This window comes from Manacus vitellinus, unplaced genomic scaffold (assembly GCF_001715985.3).
Source record: "Manacus vitellinus isolate BGI_N305 unplaced genomic scaffold, ASM171598v3 scaffold_51_pilon, whole genome shotgun sequence".
NCBI classification, from domain to species: Eukaryota; Metazoa; Chordata; class Aves; order Passeriformes; family Pipridae; genus Manacus; species Manacus vitellinus.
Genome location: NW_021940620.1, coordinates 4,954,760 through 4,975,816, shown reverse-complemented (window position 1 = coordinate 4,975,816; position 21,057 = coordinate 4,954,760). Strand labels below are relative to the sequence as shown.

The following is a 21,057-nucleotide window of genomic DNA, read 5'->3' as shown; positions in this document are numbered from 1 at the left end:
CTCCTATTCCTCAGCTGTGTCCCTCTCATTCCATCTGTTTGGTTGTAATTGTCCAGGAGCTTCAAATTAGGTCGTGCATCCCAGGGATGTGCAAGACCTTTAGGAGAAAAGAGTGGGATGCTATGTTCTCAAATCTGCTTTCACTCCCTCTGTTCCTTTCTGCCTGTCTTCTTTTACCATCCTCCTGGGTTTTATTCTATCTGGTAAGGCCAGAACGAACCACAGGGTGTGCAGGGCACAGCCATGCACTTCAGGCAGCAGGATGATGTCAGATCCAGAAACCCCAACTCCAACGTAACACTGCAGATTAAAAGGAAAATGCCCAAGGAACAGGAAAGGCAGCACACAAAAGTGCCAGCAATAGGGTCACTTCAGCTGTACTGAATAACCCCAAGAAACGGAAAAGGCAATGCACAAAAGTACTAGTAATAAGGTCACTTCAGCTGCATTGAGTAGGCACTGAATGAATGACTGTTCCTTCTGGTTAACCCCAAGCTAATGCATTGCCACTTACAACGGAAATGCTTCCCCAAGTCTGTGGGATGAATAGTAAAGGCAAAATAGTTTCCCTTTGTAAGGCAAAGTAGGAACACATTATTTTTGCATTTTAGACATTGTCTCATTAGAGGGATTTCTACGTGTGATTAACTTGTCATTTAAACTGGAGCTTCAAACTGCAGGTCTCCTCTAAGGGGAGTGCTTGTAACACATTCGGCAGCTCACACATGTACAGTGTGAGCCAGCAGGAGGAGGAGAGCAGCCTTATTCCCCAGCTGCTTTTCCTGGCTTATTTGGAAGCAGCATCTCCTGGGTCCATGCTCCCAGGATGGCAGCCTGGCTGTTTGCCCAGTCTCAGTCATGTCTTGCTAGAAAGATGGAAGAGGAAGCTTTTAGGACCGTGTCTATGTACACTTGAAATTTAAAGCAAGAAGATGACTGTCCTTTCTGAATTGATGAGAACTGGGATGCTTTCATAGGTTTGGTTTCTCCTTATGGATAAAAGGAGTGCTGGCAGGCCTGTAAGTACCTGTAAATTCCACTGAACCTACAGGACACTAAGTAGTCACTCAACTGCAGAGGGCTCAGGGAATCAGAGCCCTGGTGTCCTTTCCCTTTCTCCTTACTGTTATAAATAAAGCTTGTCAGGAGCTTAGCCATGCCCTCAGACCCGCATCATGTTACTGTCCCCCTTGCTGAGCACAGCAAGGGGGGCAGTATCTGTCCCCATGGTGACCCGAGGGGCTCAGCAAGAACTTTGCTTCCATGGTGAGGCATCTATGCTGACTGGGCTCCATAAAAAGGAGAAGAGTTTGGGAATAAAATCATGTTGTTGTTGCTAGAGCCAACTTTTAGGCTTGAAATGCACAAAGGGCTATTGAATAAGGGGCTATTTTTGCATAACCCTTTCCCAGGTATAGCTGCTGCCTGGAGCTAGGCTTACTGTGGGCTTTGCTGCCTGCCAGAGAGCAGCAGTGATCCTACTTCTCTTCTCTCTTGCTCTTCCTAATTCCTCCTTACGCTCTCTTCCCCCATCAGACAGTCAGCAAACTGGCCATCCAGGAGGCCAACAACTCAGCCATGTACAAGTGTATTGCCTCTAATAAAGTGGGTCGAGACGAGCGGCTGATCTACTTCTACGTGACCAGTGAGTACTGCAAACCTCCCCTCTCCCTGCACCAGCCGAGCTCTCTGCTGGAAAAAAGCAGGTCCCTAGAGCTGCTGGGTCCTGCCCTTCTCAGTTAGGACCTTCAACAGTGACTGGGAAGCCAGAAGGAAAGCAGGGCTGGCAGCAGATAGCACAGGCAGAGTTTGGCAGGCAGACCTGGGGGCGAGCCGGGGCTGCCTGTGCCTAGGTCCTGGAGCAGCCCTGGCAGGTTCTGGGCAGGTCCTGGGCTGGGGATAGACTACTGGCTCAGGCCCAGGCAGCTCCCTGGTCTGGGGATGTGCCTGGTCCAAGAGCATCCTCTAGTGGCACCACCCGACCCACTCCCAGGCCAGGTCCCGCTGGCCTGAAGCCCTGGCAGAGTCCCCACGGGAGTTTGGTGATGGGAGGAAGATGAGTTCGTAGAAGCCAGAGCCCAGCAGTGTGGGCTGGAGTCATGGCCCATATGGGGCTGCATAAGCCTCCTGTCAGCAGTACCCCATACTGGCAGGAGTCTGTCCCCATCCATTGGGACAGGGAGTCCAGCAAGGGCACAGCAGAGACTTATCTTATGGACAGACCTCAGAAGGCTGGGCTCACGGCCCTCGTGGTAGTGCCTGTGCTGTCAGATCCACCAGCTGTTGTGGAGCCAGGTGCAAATCTTCAGTGGCTGCTCCAGGAATCTCCACACGTGCAGCTGTCCAGGCTGCTGTGTCACTGCCTGCACATGTAAACCACACATGCAGGCATGTGTGCAAACCAAAAGGGTGCAGCTGAGCTGAGAGCAGTAACAGCCCAACTGAGACCTCCCCAGCTTGCTTCTTTTGTGACCCCATCTTAATCTGACCCGGGGACTTCAGAATATCCCATAACACTCGCTGGGCTTAAGCTGTGCTTGCCAGCAGTTTGCATGTCACAGTTCTACTCTGCAGTGGTTTTGTTTACCCTGAGGACAGGCAGATCTCAGAGAGCTGAGCCCAAGGAGCCAGTTTGTGTCTGGCAGCTCAGCCATGAAAACTCATTCACATGTTCATTTCCTTCCTGAAAGCCATTCCAGATGGGTTCGAGATTGAGTCCCAGCCCTCAGAAGAGCCCATAGAGGGGCAGGACCTACAGCTGAGCTGCAATGCAGACAACTACACCTATGAGAACCTGCAGTGGTATCGGCTGAACCTCTCCAAGCTCCACGATGAAGAGGGCAATCCCCTTGTGCTGGACTGTAAGAATGTCCACCACTATGCCACCAAGATGCAGGGGGAACTGCGCTTTCAGCCCCACTCCAATGATGCCACTTTGCTGCTCACCATTCCCAACATCTCCCTGAACGAGGAGGGAGACTACGTGTGTGAGGTGCAGAACAGGAAGACCCGGGAGAAACACTGCCACAAGAAATACATCTCTGTGCAGGGTGAGGGTCCACAGGGCTGGTGGGAGTGACAGAGGAGAGCTGGCGCTCTTGCTGCCATGAGCTTCCCAGGCCGTCCCCAGGGGAAGCCACGCAAGCAAGCTAAACTCAAGGTGGCAAAGGCAGGGCACCTGGGTTCTCAAGACACCCTTCAGCAGGGGTCCGAGACCCAAAGGCCCCCAGGAACACAGATATTCTTTTGATCAATCAGTTTCCCATTTTCCCCTCCTCCTCTTTGTGCTGCTCCTCCAGCCCTGGAGATCCCCCGCCTCAAGCAGAACCTGACAGACATTTGGGTGAATGTCAGCGACTCCATAGAGATGCGCTGTAAGGTGGACGGCAACCACATTCCTGCAATCAGCTGGTACAAAGACGAGAAACTGGTGGAAGAAGTGTCAGGTACAGTGGGCTGGGGATGAATCAAAGGCAGGGCATAGTGTTCAGCTGTTGGAGATCTGAACACTGCTGAGTTCTGGGAGTTGCTGTGCCCAGGCAAAGGCACTCGTTCTCTGAATTGGCCAGACTCTTGTTTTAATCAAATTCTGTCCCAGTTTGATGCAGTCTCACTGGCCAAGTCTATGCCCCAGGGCCTGGCTCAGTACTGTCTGTGCATGTGCACGTGCAGCTGGAGAGCAGAGAGAGATAAATCATTCATGTTCTTACTCTCAGCCCAGTGCCTGGCATCTCTGCTTAAGCAGAGAGCAACCCAGATCTCATGGAAGGAACCTGGGAAGGATCCAGGCACGTTGCATAGGGAAAAGGACAGATCCTGAAGCTGAAGCAGAACTTGACAGACCAGCTGAACTGCCTGGGCACTGTCCCTATCCAGCATGCTTGGAGGGGGATTTGTCCCCTCCATACATTGCCTGGTGAAAGCCCCTATAGGATATTTCTGAGGCCATCAGGCCATAAAAGAGCCTCTACCAGCTGGTGTGATTTCATTCTGACATCTAAAATGAATCAGCCAAAAAACAGGAGCCTGATTTTGAGCCTGAGTGAGTCCAGTATACTAATCTTCCCTCCCTGTGAGTGACCACCACAACCCTCTGTGCCTTACAGGGATTGACCTGGCGGACTTCAACCAGAGGCTGAGCATTCAGAGGGTGAGAGAGGAGGATGCTGGGCTCTACCTGTGCAGCGTCTGCAATGCCAAGGGCTGCGTGAACTCCTCAGCCAGCGTCTCCGTGGAAGGTACCAGCAGCCACAACTCCCCTGGGGATGAAGGGACAGAGTAAGAGTTGTGGGCAAGGTCCCACACCTCTTCCCTGTGACAATGGGAGGCAGTGAAAGCCCCTTGGCCTTGCTGGTGGCACGGTGCTCTACTCTGTAGTCCAGAGCATGTTTAGCTCAGGCAAACACATCCCCAGTCACCTGATGCAGGCCACAAGGGATGGCTGAGCTGGGTCACAGAGTGGGAATCTCTGAAGCTACAATTTCCCTCCCACCCCACAGGCTCTGATGACAGGACCAATGTGGAGATTGTCATCCTGATTGGGACTGGTGTTATTGCTGTATTCTTCTGGATCCTCCTTATTCTCATCTTCTGCAACATCAAAAGGGTACGTGACTGTCTCTGTGCCAGGCAGGGAAGGTGACATAGCAGGGCTTGGGGCAACACCACTGCGGTGATGTGGAGCTGCATGACATCACCCACTAAAAAAAGAAGGTCACTGAGTGAAGCTTCAAGTCCTCTCACTGCCAAGGACAGGGTGCATAAGGGCAGTGGTAAAGGAGGTGACAGGGAATGGCCTTTGCTAGGGGGTAGCAAGTTAAGGCAGGCAAAGAATACAAATCCCCTCTGGGATTCAGCACCCAGGGCAGAGAGGGCACCTCCTCACCCTTTGTGTTGGCTAATTCCTGCAGCCTGCCCATGCAGACATCAAGACAGGCTACCTCTCCATCATCATGGACCCTGGCGAGGTGCCCTTGGAGGAGCAGTGCGAGTACCTGCCCTATGATTCCAGCAAGTGGGAGTTCCCACGAGATCGCCTGCGCCTGGGTGAGCCAGACCCCTCCCTGCCACTGCATGCTGTTGTCAGGACTTCCCACCAGCCCTTCAAACTCACCCTCCAGGTTTCTTACACACTTCTGTGCATTTAATGCTTTCTCTCTGCCTCAGGCTTCCCATGTTCTTCCCCAGACTGTCCCTAAAGCCCAGCTGTGCCTGGGAAATCTCTTTGGTTCTGACTATGGACAGGTCTGAGCCAGCTGTAAGCCCAGACTCTTTCAAAGTACCCACACAGGCGTCTCTGAGACCAGAAGACCCCTGGGCATGCTTTAAAACACATCCCCATATTCTCCAAGTGGCAGTCTGGACAGAGCAGTCCAGTTCACAGCAGGTACCCGAGTTCGGCACCAGGACTGCACCTTTATTGTCCTCGTGCTGAGACACCCACCTGCAGTCCCCGTTCTCTGTCTGGCAGGGTTTAAAGAGCAGCAGACTACCTTTGAGGCACAGAGCAGTGACATTAGCCCTGGCTGCTCTGCTGCAAGGGGTCATGTTTACCTTTCCCACACACAACAACTTGTTGCTTGAGGGCAACAAACAGCCCCTCACTTCTGCAGGGCCATTTCCTTCCTCTGCTTTGTCCATGCCAGCTCTGTCTCAGTTCCTCCCATCATCCTTTCTCTTATTCTCACCAGCACAGCAAGCAGCCACCTGAAAGGGCACATGTTCCATTCCTTCCTTTTCCTTTATGGTATTTTTTTCTTTCTTCTTCCCATGGTTTCCTGTTGGGATTTTTGTTTTCTTTCATTCTATTCTGCCTGTTCTGCACCTGCCTTTCTTCACACTGCCTCTTTCCTTGTCCATAGGTAAAGTCCTGGGTCACGGTGCCTTTGGGAAGGTGGTGGAAGCATCAGCATTTGGGATCAATAAAAGTAACAGCTGTGAGACCGTAGCAGTCAAAATGCTGAAAGGTATGTGGACGGTGAAGCAAAACATGTAGTGTGTGTAGGCAGCAACGAATGAAGCACCTGCCAGGAAATCTCCACTCTGCAAATGCCTGTCTTAATTAATGGCTTCTTGGCCTCAACACAGTTGATGCTCTTGTCATCCTCTCATGGATGCTTTGTCCCCATTCAGCTGCACTGGGAGGCAAGTGGCAGTACAGACAGTAGAGACTTCAGGAACTCAGCTTTCAAGGAAATTTAGCTGTCTTCAAAGGCAAAGAATGAAATCTGTCTCAAAGGACAAACAGAAATCTGAAGCCCCTCTTTGGCAGGTCACTAAAGGAAGTGTTGCTCCCAATTACCTTCTTCCAAATGTGCCTGTATTTTGTGTTTATGGGACCGATTCAGAGCTGGGTAAGGAAGGAGGTTGCAACTCTTACCCAGCTCTGAGGGCTAAATTGGCTTTGCACCCAAAGCCTGGTCAATCCAAAGTGAGATTTTAAGACTTTATAGCTATTCTTTCAATCAGGCATCCAAAACATTATTCTGTAATTTGTCACCAAACGAAACACTGAGGCAGTCTCTGGCCAAAAGTGGCCTGTATGTGGAAACCAAGTCATGGCTCATCTTAGCACTACTTACCACTGCAAGTGTACAGATGCTCTGCACAGAAATGCAGGGGGAAGCCTGTCATGCAAGATTGCTTCACAGTCCTTTGAGGCATGGCTCTCACCTGGCCCATCAGCTGCAGCTCAAGAGGATGCTTCTGTATCTCAGGCTAAATTTACAGACTCTCAACTAAGACAAAATGCATATGGGGAATTGAGAAGTATGAAAAGGCACACAAAACCAGAGAACACACCCTGAGGGTAAAACAGAGGGTCAAGAATTGATGTGAATTTGGCGCTTGAGAGAAGATGAAGCACAGAGAGATGGCAGGGGCATGACACTGTGCTTGTTATTGGAATCATAAAAAGATATCTGAGTTTGAGTTGAGACAGCTCCTATCTTCAATTGTGATAAAAAGAATCAGATGTCTTTTGTTCCTAATTGTTTTATGGCTCGTTATTTCTGTTTGGAGGCCGAAAGGGCAGAGATTCAAACGGGTGCATCTGTATGTAAGCCTCAAGTGATCTTTTTCGCTGCACAACTATCACAAGGAAAAATCTGTTGGGCACAGATTGTGTTGTCCTTTGCCCTGGGTCCCTGCACCTGCAGAGAGCATCGTACATGTTACAGCAGGGATCCTGGGATCTCCAGACAAGGCTTGACATTTCATGTGGGAACACACAGTAACAAAATGTACCGAGGCTTTGAGGGCAGAGTCTCCTCAGCAAGACTCATATTAACATGCTGCTAAGAGGAGGGTGGTGAGGGGGAGTGAAAAGCTGTGAGGAGGCATCAAGACACGGTCTGTGTGTTTCCAGAGGGAGCTACCGCGAGCGAGCACAAGGCACTGATGTCAGAGCTGAAGATCCTCATTCACATCGGGAATCACCTCAACGTGGTGAATTTGCTGGGTGCCTGTACCAAACCCAATGGTGAGTATCCCAGGGCAACAGGCTGTGCCTGCTCCCAGAGATAAGTGCTTGTCCCGTGCCCTTTTTGCTGGCCACGTGTGTGATCACAGGGACGTGTGAGGAGGTTATCAGTGTGTTTGTGTGCACTTAGGGCAGATGTCACAGCTCAGTGGGACTGCACATAACATGAGTGGGGGTAAATTCTGACCAGCTCAAGCCCTTACCTCTTGCCCTGACCCTTGGTGTCTTCTCACCAGGTCCACTCATGGTTATTGTTGAGTTCTGCAAATATGGCAACCTCTCCAACTACCTGCGGACCAAGAGGGAAGGATTCAGTCCTTACAGGGTAAGTAGCTTCCTTTGCCCCTAGACACCTGTTCCATGTCTAGGGAAGGAAGATGTGCAGCCTGATGTATGATCTGACAGTGTGACAAAGACACCCTCTGTCCTTTCTGCAATGGAAGATCGATTTAAGAACAGGAAAAGACTGTGCAGAGCGTGGGTGCAGGGGTTACAATGTGTGTTGCCTGCTGAGGGTTTTGATGTGGTCCCCTTGCCAGGAGAAGTCTCCCAGGCTGCGTATCCAGGTGCAGTCCATCGTGGAGGCCGTGAGAGCAGACAGGAGGAGCCGCTCCGGGACCAGCGACAGCGCCATCTTCCACCGCTTCCTCATGCACAAGAGCCAGACAGCACACCCCATCCAGGAAGGTAATGCTCCAGCCTTGGCAGCAGCTCCTCACCTGGGCCACCAAAAAAATGCCAGACTTGGCTAGTTTGGGCAAGGGGTAGGGAATATCAGTGGGGAGCTGGGACTCAGCCTTGGAGCTGATCACTGTTGCACGGCGATTCCCTGAACAGGGCTGTGACATCATCTCTTGTCTCTTGTAATAGACTCTATAAACCCAGAAGAGAGGATTAAATTCCTTTGGGGTTTTTTAGCCTAAAAAAAGAATTGAGGGGGATCTCAGTGGGTCCTCCCTAGGACAGGAATGATGAGCTGACCTTCAAAGTCTGTTCCAATCCTGTTCCCCACAACTCTGTCTGACTGACATGTGCTGGAGGCTGGACTCATTCTCCTCACACTTGAGCAGGTTCCTGCTGTGTGTCTCCTGCCACCTAAGCAGAAAATCTTAGAGGGGAGCTGATTACTCCAGTTACCACTGAGAACTAGCTGTATCTCACTGAGAGACTGGCTGTACCCCACGAGTCCTGGAGAGAGGCAAGCAGGACAACAGATTGCTCACTGTCTAATCATTTTCTTGTACTCCTGGATAGTGGATGACTTGTGGCAAAGTCCCTTGACAATGGAAGACCTGATTTGCTACAGCTTCCAGGTAGCACGTGGCATGGAGTTCCTGGCGTCTCGAAAGGTGAGTTCACCCTTTTCTTTGCTCACCTGATCTTTTGTGCATGCCTGATGAGAGAAGACCTGCTTACAGCTGCTTTACAGGTGACACACGGAGAGATTCCGTGATCTACCTCACACTTCTCAAGAAATCTGAGGTGGTCATGTGTACACAAAGATGGGAAATTAGTCCTCCTGTATTTCAACCTCTCCTTAACCATCCCCTTCTGAAATTTTTATCTTTAGCTCCTGCCCACTTCCACCATTTCCCCATTACAGCTCAGGCTCACGGGGAGAGGGAGGTGCTCTGCACTTTCTGATTGTTGTTCCTATCCCTCTGATTTTGCCCCATCCTCTTTGTGTGCCCTCAGTGCATCCACAGAGACCTGGCAGCTCGCAATATCCTGCTGTCAGAGAACAACGTGGTAAAGATCTGTGACTTCGGCCTGGCCCGGGACATCTACAAGGACCCTGACTATGTCAGGAAAGGCAGTGTGAGTGCCATCTTCTCAAACCCTCAACAGATTAGGCCCCCTTGACAAAAAGATGAGAAAGGAGGAGTGGAACCACTTGCGTGGCTGGGACCAGAAGCCATTTGCTCGATGACAAATGTCCTGTCCTCCTCCATCAGTATCTCCATCCCTCTCTGACCTACCAAACCTCCATCCCTCCACGGAGAGAGGAGCAGGGCTATCAGCTCTGATTTCCTTTAATCTCTTTCATCCCTTTGCAACAAGAAGGGCTGTCCTACTTCACGTGCCTGACTAAATGCTTGTGCCTTGCTTCTTCCTCCTGCAGGCCCGTCTCCCACTGAAGTGGATGGCTCCAGAAAGCATCTTTGACAAGGTTTACACTACACAGAGTGATGTCTGGTCCTTTGGGGTCCTCCTCTGGGAAATCTTCTCACTAGGTGAGTGCTAATGAGGATACCATGCTGCTGAGGGAAACATCTCTACCCACGTAATAGTTTGGTGGGTGAGTCTGTGCAGGAGGCCTTGACATTCCGAAGCACATCTAAGGACTTATGGGAAGTGACACCAATGTAGGCAAAAAAAATATGGAGGCCATATCCACCTATGAACAGAGTGATGGGAATGCAGGTGTTCAGAGGTGGCCTCTGCATGCCGAGACAGAGAAGCCTGATTTGGGCAGCACCAAGAACTTGGGCTGTGTATGACAAATGACCACATCTCCCGGTATTTTGGCAGGAAGGGCAGTCTCAGAAGGACTGGTTTCTGAGGGTACATTTCATGTTCCCACCCTTCTCTGAACTTTCTTTAGGGGCATCTCCATATCCTGGAGTCCAGATCAACGAGGAGTTCTGCCAGAGGCTCAAAGACGGTACCAGGATGAGAGCCCCAGAGTACGCCACGGCAGAAATGTGAGTCAGAAACCTCATGGATCCCACACTGGTCAGAGCAGAGCCCTCTGTGCAAAGGCAGAAACCTTCCAGATCCCAGCCTAGGGCAAGACAAGCCCCTCTGTGGGATGCAGACCTTTCAGACAGAGTGGAGAATGGGCCAACACATCCTTCACTCTATTCAGCTGCCTGGAGAGCAAGCCAGATAGGTTAGGATTGGAGCTCTCTAGGTACCTCTGCATGCTGGGATGGGTCTGTAAGTGGGCAATGTGCTTTTCTGCTCCAAAGGGTACCAGAGGTGCCTGAATCAGCTCCTCGTGCCCTCTTATATTCAGTGCATAACAAACCAACACCCTTCCAGCAAGTCCACCTGGCCAGTGTGCTGGGGGTGCCAAGCTTTCCCTCACAGTGAAGCTACTGTGGGAACCATGTGGGTAGGACCTGTGGAGAGAGGTAGGAGGGGGTTTCTGTTGCATAAAACCAGCATCTCTTCTTGGCAGCTACCGTATAATGCTGAGCTGCTGGCACGGTGATCCCAAGGAGAGACCGACTTTCTCCGACCTTGTGGAGATACTGGGGAACCTTCTTCAGGAAAACGTCCAGCAGGTGAAAACCTCTCTGTGTCCCTGCTCAGCTTCGGACAGCTCTTTCTTCTCCCATTTCTATCTCTCTCGCTGTGCCCTCTGCTGATTCTGTGGTCAATGCAGTATCTTTGCATAGGCCAACCAATAACACAGGGATACCTGGATCAGAGATCTGTTTCCCAGAGCTGTTGGAGAACTCATTTCTGTGACAGCCCTCTAGCTGCATCCTCATATAACTCCACTCCTTGCAGGGCGGATGCCCTCTTAGTCGTCATTCCAGTATTTCCGTCCTAATCCCCAGATGATTATTTGAAATTCTTCAGCTGAGTCAAGGCCCTGGTACTTCTGCTTCCCACACGCCTGCATAATGAAAACCAGAACTTGACCAGGGTTTCTGAAACTCTGCCCTCAGATTGAAATGTCAGGGCCATGTGAACAGAACAACTGTTACGTTACAGCAGCCAGCTATACAGTTTTCTTTGAAACTGTTACTAATCGCTTCCATGCAGCAGCTCAACAGGACATCTAGCTACGATGAGCTTACAGCTCTTTTAACTTTTTCTTGACGTTCCCTTTCAGAAGCTGATAGCTAAATGCTTGAGTACTGTCTCATCCTGACGTCCCTGACTTTAACCTTTCAGCACTGGTTCCCCTCACATGCATGACTAAGCCACAGTGACTAAGCCACAGTTGCCCTGGAGCACAATGCTCTGTCCATGTAAGGCGGAGAACTGTGGTTGTTTTCCTGCTCACACACCTCCATGCATCATTCACAGCTACTTATGCAAAGGGCACAGAAATCTCCAGCCAGATATTTTGTCCCAGAGAAAGAAAATACACAAACCAGAAATTTTCCTTCCCAGCTCTGACAGTTTCTGCTTGTGAAACTCTTTCTTTTGGGAAAGCCTTCCCCTTCTTGCAAGGCCACTCACTGTTCTTCCTACCAGGAAGGGAAGGATTACATCCCGCTGAACGACTCTCACAGCTCAGAAGATGATGGGTTCTCCCAGGTGCCTTCCTCTGCCCAGCAAAACTCAGATGAAGAGGACTTCGACATGAGGATACGCTGCCACAGCCTAGCAGCAAGGTGAATTCCCTCTGAAAAGGGTAGAGAGTGCCCAGCAGGCAGCCAGCAGCCTGAGCTGTAAGGAACCCTGAAGGATAGAGGGAGAACCCAGATGCTGGAAAAATCCCAGGTGATAAGATGTGATCCAAGCATTTAGGCCATAGCATCTTGCTTATAAAAGCAAAATGACTTGATTTTGATAATGAGAAAGAGCCCTTAATGTGTAAGCCTATGACATTCCTTCTTCTGACTCCAGCTATGCTGCCAAAGGACCATGTAAGGAATTTCATCCTATCTGTTGCTAACAAACCCAAACAACAAGGCCTAAGCCTCTTCTCTCTGGAGAGCTGTGATAATGTGATGCCTGGGATCTATATGATGATTTTCTGCTTACCTCAAGTGGAGAGGTCATTAGGGCCTGATTCAATTGGGAAGTCTGGGTGCTCCCCCACAGCAGAAGTAATATGGGATGAAGGGGCCTAAGGTGACCCCATTACCTTCCCAAAATCCACCATTTGGGTCATCCACCTCCCTGCATACTTTGGTTGCACAGTGAGGATGTTGGGTTCAGGTCCTGCTCATTTAGGACATTGAATGCTGGCTTTACTGAACACACTGTGCTTCTGTCTGCAGATACTACAACTGTGTCTCGTTCCCTGGTTGTTTGACGGGAGGAAATCAGATCAGGTGCCCATCCAGGATAAAGACATTTGAAGAGTTTCCCATGACACACACAATGTACAAGGCACACCCGGTGAGCAGCATCTGGGTGGAGTTGAGAGGGGGGCAAAGAAATGTTCAGCTGTTTTCTGACAACTTTACTGTTAAGACTGTGGAAGGAAGATCAGTCCTATCTCATGTTAGTCTGTCTGTGTCATTCCTGTGAAGTCCATCAAGTCCTGTGCACATTCCTTTCTCCACCTGGCACACAGGGGTTTCCCTGCAGCACAGCTCACACTGCCTGAGTGGGAAATGGGGAAGATAGATCTGCAAACAAGGGGACTATAAAGGACCTCAGAGAAGAGCCTGCTCTTCACCCTTCTCAAATCTGTGAACATAGCCTGGTTAAGCACACTGAAATCCAGCCAGGACTAGGTAAACCCAGAGTGCTTGCCTGCACCCCCTGCATCTTGACCCACGTGGCACTGTGCAGTATGGACGCCTCTGGTCTCTCTGAACTGGACTGGCACTTACATCTCCTGTAGTGGAAAAACTTTGGTCATACCTTTAGTCTCAGAGGAAAACCTCACCTCTCATACACTGGATGATAATACACCTTCCAGACAGGGAGCACTCTTTTTTTTTTCCCAAAAGTGACACTGAACTGCGCACAGAAATCCTACCTTTTTATGTGCTGCTTTTAGGAAGGTGCCTAAGAAAATCAGATGCAGAATGCTGGTAAAGTGTCCCTACCTCTTTTTCCCCATCACACATACACACAATCTCATTTTCTGAATTATTTCTCCTCCCTTCCCGCTCTGATCAGTCGACAGGGATGTTACTGATAACTCCTGTTGCTTCCTTCCAGGACAATCAGACAGACAGTGGGATGGTTCTGGCATCTGAGGAATTTGAGAGGATAGAAAACCGACACAGAAAAGAAGGTGGATTCAGGTACTCCTTAAGTCTAGCCACTCAGACCTCCCCGCTGCCAAATGCAGTGAGACCAGGAGGCAGCTTTGGTGTCTCCCCATAGTCTGTACTGCTTGGAGCCCTCAGCTGTGGGCCCTGAGCCAGATAAGTCCATGCACTCATTAATGAGAGGCAAAACACACAAAGAACAGACATGCCTGCTGCTTCCTAGGGTTTAAAAATTTAAGCTGTGCCCATCAATAAGAATATGTCTGTTAAAATAATGAGGCACAGTGGAGTGATGGTGTTAATGAAACTGTTAATGTTTACTGGCATTTTCTGGTGAAATGTGTCAGGGCTTGTACAAGCAGTGGCAGGTGGGATGGACAGAAACTATGTGGCTGCCACCTCCCTCCCTCCCTCAGCCCTGACCCACAGGGTTCAGGGCCCTGATGTGGTGGTGAAGGGATGGTACAGGCCTTAGGACTTCCCCCATGCCGATACAGAACCCGGCAGGTTGAGCTGGCACTCCCAGGGCTGAGGATGTTATGAATGGCTATGTCCTTGTCCCAGGCTTGGAAAGTGGGTGAGAACCTGTCTAGCTTATCTCTGCCTGGTGCCAGAGCAGGCTGGGACCTTGTCTTGGTGACAGTTTGTTGAGCAAGCCTTGTCAGCTCATGTGTAGACAAGGCCAGTCCCAAGCTTCTTCCTCACCTCCTCTGCCTCCCAACATCAGATCAGACTGGTCATTGTCTTTTTTCTTAACCACAAACCTGTGGCCTCTCTGCTGTTGTATCAAGCTGTCTCCTACTTCTTGTCCTTGTCCTCTTTTCCCTAAGGCATGTTCCTGTTGTCTCCTACACCTGGTGTCCTGTCTCCTGGAAAACACTGCCCTTAAACCTTTCCTTGAATGTGTCCCTGCCCTTGCCCTTGGGGCTTCCTGCCAGCCACTTGGTGTTGGTAGGTGCTGAGATGGGGCTGCCAATTTCCTCCCACATCATCTTCATCATCTTCCTTCATTTCCTTTCCCCCATCCTGGCTGTTGGTTTGTACCAGTTTCTGTTATTCCTGCCAGGTCTAGAAGCAATTGAGGCAATGTCTCTTGTCGCTCCCTGCTCATTGGGGCCCCAGCCCTTCCCTGTATCTGGCAGGTGTCCCAAAGGTAACTAGAAGAGCTGAAGTAACTCTGTCACCAGGTTATGTGCAGATTTTTCACAAAACATGCAGGCTGTGCTTAGATTTAGAGCAAGGCCTGGCTTTGTGCTTTGAAATGGAGGTATAAGTCTATTCCTGACCCTGTCTCTGACCCGTGCATTAGCAGATGAGATTTCCTGAAGCTGGGATGTCTCTAAGCAGGACAGAGGCTTTCTAGGAGTGCCCAGATTGATTCCCTGTGTCTCTCTCCCTCACAGCAGTAAAGGGCCCAGTCGAACAGGGGAACAGTCGGACCTGCGGGGCAGATGTCGACCGTCGTACGGGTCCCAAGTCGGAGGCCAGACTTTTTACAACAGTGAATACGGGGAGCTGTCAGAACACTCTGAGGACGGCAGCTGCACCCCGCCTGGAGAGGGGGCCAGTCCCCCCGCTCTCCACGCTTCCTTCTTCTCCGAGCAGTACTAATGGCACCAGGCCCTGGAGGCGCTTGCCAAGGCGTCCCCTCTTACCTTCCAGGCACGTCATCAGGGTCACTCAGAGCTTCTCCTTCAATCTATGCCCAAACCCAACAGGGAACCTACCCCAAATGGATGGGGAACACTGATGTCCTTGGAACCGCAGCACGATGGCTCATACAGCACCTCCAGCTGCAGCTTCCCCGTGCCAGGACTACAGAGAGCACCTCCCTGGTTCCTCGTGTTTCCTTTCTCCCTGCGGCTCGGACAGATGCGTTCTGCCGGCGAGTGGGTGCCTGTATTCAGCACTACGGCACCTTCTGCCTGCCATCCAGCCTCCACTCAGATCAGCTTCCCATTCAGAAAGCCCATTTCAGGTCAGATATAAATAGATCTGTCTTAGTCTCAAGTTTCTTCCTGGTGTGCAGCCTGAATGTTTTTCCTTGGATTGCTTCCTCCTCCCCTCCTCATGATGTCAGCTGCTGAGCTGCGGAGCAGAATCAAAAGGAAGAAATCCCTTGTGGTATTAGCAGCAAGAGCAGGACATTTTAAAGAGGTGTACTGAGAGGTCCCAAGGGATCTTTGTAAATGCTCGTGCATGCTGCTCATTCTGAGTAGGTGCCAGCCTCTCCATCTCCTCCGCAAGCAACACCCACACCCCTCTCATCTCTGCTGGGGGGAAGCCTGCCAATCCACCTTATCACCAAGGTTGTTTTAGCCATCTCAACACAGCTAATGCTGAGCAGGTCATCAGCTGATGGCTAAAGTGCTCCCACAGTGAGATAAATAGCAACTCTTTTTGCAGGCCCTGTGCAAAACAGGGTTTTTATGATCTGTGGTGGGAGCAGGTTACTCACAGGTCTGCTGCTCTCGCCTTCCCCTTCTCCCAGAGCGGCGCTGAGATCATTTGTTGCTCGAGTGAGAAATTAAAGCAAAGCTGGGTTAATTTCAGCTGTCTTCCAAACACAGAGTGAAAATGGGCTGTTTACTGGGAGGAAAAGGATCAAAGGGGTAGGGAGTGAAATGTTTATTTTCAAGCTGCTGCAAGCATTTTGGAAACAATGGAAGGAACAGAGCTCCAGCAATGAGGTGCCTGGGTTGCATCCCCTTGTGTGTTGGCATCACTGAGCACATGGGCAGCAACACCTGGCCAAGGCTCAAGCCCTGATTCTCCTGGGTGGACAGTTCTGCACCACGACCTTTCCTGTTGCCCAAATTCCCTGATTCGAAGGAGGCATTCTCTGCCCAGAGAGCTCCTCTCCAGTTTCTGTTGCAGAGCTGCCATCATACCTGTCTCTGGGGGATTAAGGAACATGTTTGCTGAGGAAACAACTCATCACTTGGGCCTTTTGTTTCTAAAAGATACCATGTGAATTCAGAGCTCTGAGGAACCTCCACAGCCCCTCTCTAGATTTCTGTGCTGCTGCCTCACCACTTCCCACCTACTTCTTTCCATCCTGCTCCCAATCCAAGAGCTCAGCCACAGAGCATGGTTACATCACCGCCACAGGAGTCTGGGTGAAGAGGCTTGTCTGAACAGCTTATCATCATCTCTTCTCCCACATGCCTGTGGCTGGCAGAGCTCTGTGCACCAGGGCATCTCAGCACCAGGGAGTTTCTGCTTGCAGGCCACACCTCTGTCACAGAGCCAAGGCTTTGGACTTTTAAAACTGTGTTTCCTGTCAGATGTACAGCTTTCCCAAACTGTATTTCTTTTCCAGCAGAGGCTTTTGCGCGTTTCCCGATGTAAGCCCTGAGAGTCCTTACGGATGATGTTGCCAAGTCTTAATTATAGTTCTCTGCACAAGTGTAATGGGGAGATTTATTTAGCACATGGGAAAAGCATGCCTGTCATTCAGATTCTCTAAGCCTGTGCAGCACGCAGTTCCCCTCCCTTTTTGTGTCAGCAGGATGACATGGCTGCGATTTCCATGGCAAAAAAGAGGCACAAAAGTGGACCAGCTTGAGCCAAACTGGCTCAAGATGTGGAATTGAAAACCGCATGTGACAATGAATTCCCTGACTTCTACTGGTGTCCCCTGAAGTTGCCAGGAATTTAAGCATCTCTAAGTAATTGTTGTGACTCAGTAAGAATCCTCTGGCAGGAGATGCTGGAGAGCCAGGCCAAGGAAGCAGGACAGCCAACGGGGCGTAGGCCAGACCAAATTCTTCTGCCCTCATCTTGCCCTGGTTTTCGAACTGGTGGTTCCCTTGGCAGAAGGAAGTTTGCAAGTGCCCCGTGCTGCTGGAGGTCTCCACTGGCATTCACATGGGTAGAAGGCGGCGGGCTGAGCTAAATTCAGGCTGCTCACTGGATGATGTGCCCAGGCTCTCTTGTTTCCAGTGCTCCACAAGAGTTCTCTGCCTGGAAACACAGTCCCATCTGAGAGATGGCCCAAGAAAGAGGACTACAAAGAAAATAATAGTTGAAAAACAGGATTCCAAAGTAGCTGCAAGTCCTTGTCCATATGTGAGGGATAGATACGTACTAGCAAAACCCAGCTTGCAGGACAGCAGCAGAATTACTCAGCAGAAAGGGGACAGAGGCATCCGAGCGCCCAGGCTCATTGTCAGTGTGGCCATCCGGCCAGGACAGCTGCACTTTGTCTCTAGGTTTAGCTGTAAATTGCTCACAAGCATCTTTGTGGAGAAGGGTTACTTCATTAGAGCCATTGTTAACGATCCCCTGTTTCACCCTGGGGAAAGCGCTGGTGTGACATCTGATTTTTGAACATTCAAGTCCCCAGAAGTTTATTTTCTCTGTCTCGCACCATCTTGATGGGTGGGGGTTGAATCAGATCCTATTGTATCTGTGTCAACAGTGTTGCATGAACAATGCAGCTTGATAGGAGCAAATGCTGGCTCCTCTTCAGACACTCCTGTGATGAAGAACTGTAGTGTGGGGTATTGGAGAGCTGTTGAGACAATTGTAATTTTGCTCTCTAAAAGTATACTAAAATTAGATGTACAAACCTGATAACCCTTCCCACTCTCTTGCATTATTTCTGGCTTTTTATTTTTACAGTCTCCAGATAAGCATGAGCATGAAGTGAAGCTGGTCTGTTTTGGTTTTAAGATGTGAGACAACAGTGTTTTCTGTCTTTCCACAGCAACAAGGGAGTATTTCAACTTTTAAAACCCAGGGCTCAGTAATTGTGCCTGCTTGTTCACAATGCACTCTCTGTTTTGTTTTGTTTTGTTTGGGCTTTTTACTGGAACTCAACACTGAAGCTAAGCTATTTATCATCATCACCACCTTCCTTTAAAATGACTGTTTCCGCTCTATGCTCAGCCTCATTTTTTTCTTACAAAATGTTGGTGTTGAGGACATTCCTCCCTCCTGAAAACAAAATGTTGGGTCCCCTACTTGCGAATACATGTGGGTCTCTGAAGAAAAACCTGTGTATCAAGTAACACTTCATTTATATTGCAATATTTTAACCTGGTACCTGTTGTTGCTCCAGCAGCATTCAGTGTTTCAGTTGGCTGCCTTCGAAGCAAGTAGGTTACAACATGGGTTATGTGCGAGTACAAAGCGTGGTCTGTGTGTATGTGAGTGTGTTGTGTGTGAGTGTGTGGGTGTTTGCACGTGAGTTTTTCTACCAGTGAGCATATGTGAGTGTTTATAACTCACGTTGAGTCTCCTCTCTGGAAGTTCACAGTTATATATCAAACCAGTTAGAACACTGCTTCCTTTCCTCTCCTCCTATAGTACTTGTTATCCTTTGTCATTAAGAGTTTTGTTGTAATATCTAAATGTGAAAATGAATAAAGTCATAACTGGCAGCTGCTCTCTGGTTCCTGGGGCCACCACTGCCCCCGCAGCCCCGGGCAGCCCAGCCCTGGCCAAGCCATCAGCACATTTGGGAGTTTATTATTTTTACTTTTGTGCCCGTTTGCATTTCCCCGCATCCTCTCGGAAACAGCTGGCCTTTGTGGTGTTTCCATCCAGGATGAAACTCCGTCTTTTCTCATGGTGAAGCCGGATACGCTTTGGCCAAGCTTGGTGGCAGGAGCCAGCAGCACAGCACTCAGCACCCAGCACTCAGCACCCAGCACTCAGCACTCAGCACCCACACCCCAGCACTCAGCACATCAGCACCAGCACTCAGCACCCAGCACTCAGCACTCAGCACCCAGCACTCACCACCCATCACTCAGCTCTCACCACCCAGCACTCAGCATCCAGCACTCAGCACCCAGCACTCGCCATCCAGCACTCAGCTCTCACCACTCAGCACCCAGCACTCAGCACTCAGCACCCAGCCCTGAGCCTCGGATCCGTGACCCTTCCCTGTCGCCTCAGCCCTGGGGGTCTGGGACCCTCCGGCCCCCATGGACCCTCCCGCCCTCCTTCACCACGCTGGGGGGCCCAGAAACCCCTGGACCCTCCTTGTCAGAGTACCGACCCCTCCCGGACCCCCCTTTCTCCCCAGGGCACCAAACTCCTCTGGACCCCCTTCTCCTCAGGACCGACCCCCGGAATGCTCCTTCTCTGAGCACCGACCTCCCCCTGGACCCCTTCTCTCTCAGGACCGGCCCCTTCGCCCCCGCCCCCGGTGCCCTTGCGCCCCTCGCGGTGCCGCCGGCGGCCTGCAGGTGGCGCCCTGTCCCCGGCGGCGGGCGGGGGCCCCGCGCGGGAGGGAAGATGGCGGGCGGTGCGTGGCCTGGCACAGCCGGGAGCGCAGCCAAGGGCGGCTGTGAGGGAGGTGTTCGCTGCCGGAGGGGATATTAATGGAATCATGACCATCCCCTAAGATATCACCGTGGGCTGGAAGGAACGCTCAGTCACAGCTCTCTCCTCAGCCCTGGGGGTGGGCTTCTCTGCTCCAGCCTCTCCACTGCCATCCCTTCATCCAGCTCCACCATGGGGTGAAAGCAGCCAAAAGGACCTTCTGCCTCTCCCCTCCCCATCCAGGGACCTCTCTCTGTGGGGAACGAGGAGATTGAACCTGCTCTGCTCATGAAATATCCCAGGTTTGTGCATTGCTAGGCTGCTCCTCTCCTGAGGCTTCTCTCCTGGAGCCAGGAGTGTTTGGCTGCTCCTCGGCTGCCTCCCAGGCCATCCATAGGATGTCCAGAGGCTGGGAGGCGTGTGAGGAGCAGCCGAGCACTCGTGGCCCTGCAAATGGCACTGAGCAGCCTCCCAGCTGTGTGAGGAGGGATGGAGATGGGGATGGAACCAAGCAGGAAGCCCTCCCACAGGGACTGGAGCATGGCAGACCACGTCTCCCCAGCAGAAACACAGCCCACAGGGAACCAGGCAGAGCAAAATAAAAAGCAGCTGCTTGTTGTGCTTAGCAAAGAGAACTAGGAATTTGCTCCTGTTTTTCCTGCTAACATGGCCAACAAATGTTTCATCAGTGCTTTTCAAAAGTGCTCTGAGGTCCTTCTCCAAAGGTCAGTGCATTAATAGTGAAGAATCCTTCAGGCTCCCAGGACTCCCTGGCCCCTTCTGAGGACATTTCGGCAATAAAGCACATGACTTTGCATCAGAATGATGCAGAGCTCTTAATGCTGAGAAATCAAAGCAAGAACAGCTCCAAAACATGTTCTGCCCAGTGCAGTATCAGTGTGTCTGACACAACTCTTGCCCTCTGGCTGGGGTGAAAGTTTGGGTGAAATGAGAAGGCCATTGATGGCGTGTAGTTCCTCACCCAGCATTTACCAAGAAGAGCAAAATTAAATTTAAAAAAAATGTAAGTAGAACATTCGGCTGCTGCTTCAGAAACATTTCCTGGATTGTATTGACATTTCTATAGAGCTTTGCAGAAACAGCTTCTCAGAGGATTTTACAGAAGCACACATGCCTTTAGCAGAGCCCACAGATCCATTCTGCTCTGAAATGCAGTTGTGCTGGCCTGCTGCTTTCCTTGGGAATGGAACAGGTCTCCCCAAGGGCAGGATTAGACGCACTACTTGCATCTCAGCAAAATAAATAGACTGTGCTTCGATGGTGTTATCTTGTGCATGTGTGACCAAGTGCATCACAAATGGATAAACTACAAAACCTTCCAGAAGAAAACTGTTCAATAAGATGCACAAGCCAAACACCAGGCTT

The 21,057-nt window shown here is 50.7% G+C and overlaps 1 protein-coding gene across 1 annotated transcript in view; it reads left to right on the top strand.

Moving 5' to 3' along the window:
- Positions 1-18,799, top strand: part of FLT4 (fms related tyrosine kinase 4) — a 36,577-nt gene extending 17,778 nt beyond the window's left edge. The window contains exons 11-29 of the mRNA XM_029962972.1: positions 1,537-1,645; positions 2,691-3,050; positions 3,300-3,446; positions 4,107-4,238; positions 4,500-4,606; positions 4,911-5,046; positions 5,862-5,966; positions 7,367-7,480; positions 7,717-7,805; positions 8,020-8,167; positions 8,735-8,829; positions 9,176-9,298; positions 9,603-9,714; positions 10,086-10,185; positions 10,665-10,770; positions 11,696-11,835; positions 12,448-12,568; positions 13,343-13,428; positions 14,799-18,799. Of these exons, the coding sequence (XP_029818832.1) occupies positions 1,537-1,645; positions 2,691-3,050; positions 3,300-3,446; positions 4,107-4,238; positions 4,500-4,606; positions 4,911-5,046; positions 5,862-5,966; positions 7,367-7,480; positions 7,717-7,805; positions 8,020-8,167; positions 8,735-8,829; positions 9,176-9,298; positions 9,603-9,714; positions 10,086-10,185; positions 10,665-10,770; positions 11,696-11,835; positions 12,448-12,568; positions 13,343-13,428; positions 14,799-15,006 (2,538 nt within the window). The 3' untranslated portion in view covers positions 15,007-18,799. The remainder of the gene's footprint in view (positions 1-1,536; positions 1,646-2,690; positions 3,051-3,299; positions 3,447-4,106; positions 4,239-4,499; positions 4,607-4,910; positions 5,047-5,861; positions 5,967-7,366; positions 7,481-7,716; positions 7,806-8,019; positions 8,168-8,734; positions 8,830-9,175; positions 9,299-9,602; positions 9,715-10,085; positions 10,186-10,664; positions 10,771-11,695; positions 11,836-12,447; positions 12,569-13,342; positions 13,429-14,798) is intronic.
- Positions 18,800-21,057: the final 2,258 nt, after the last annotated feature.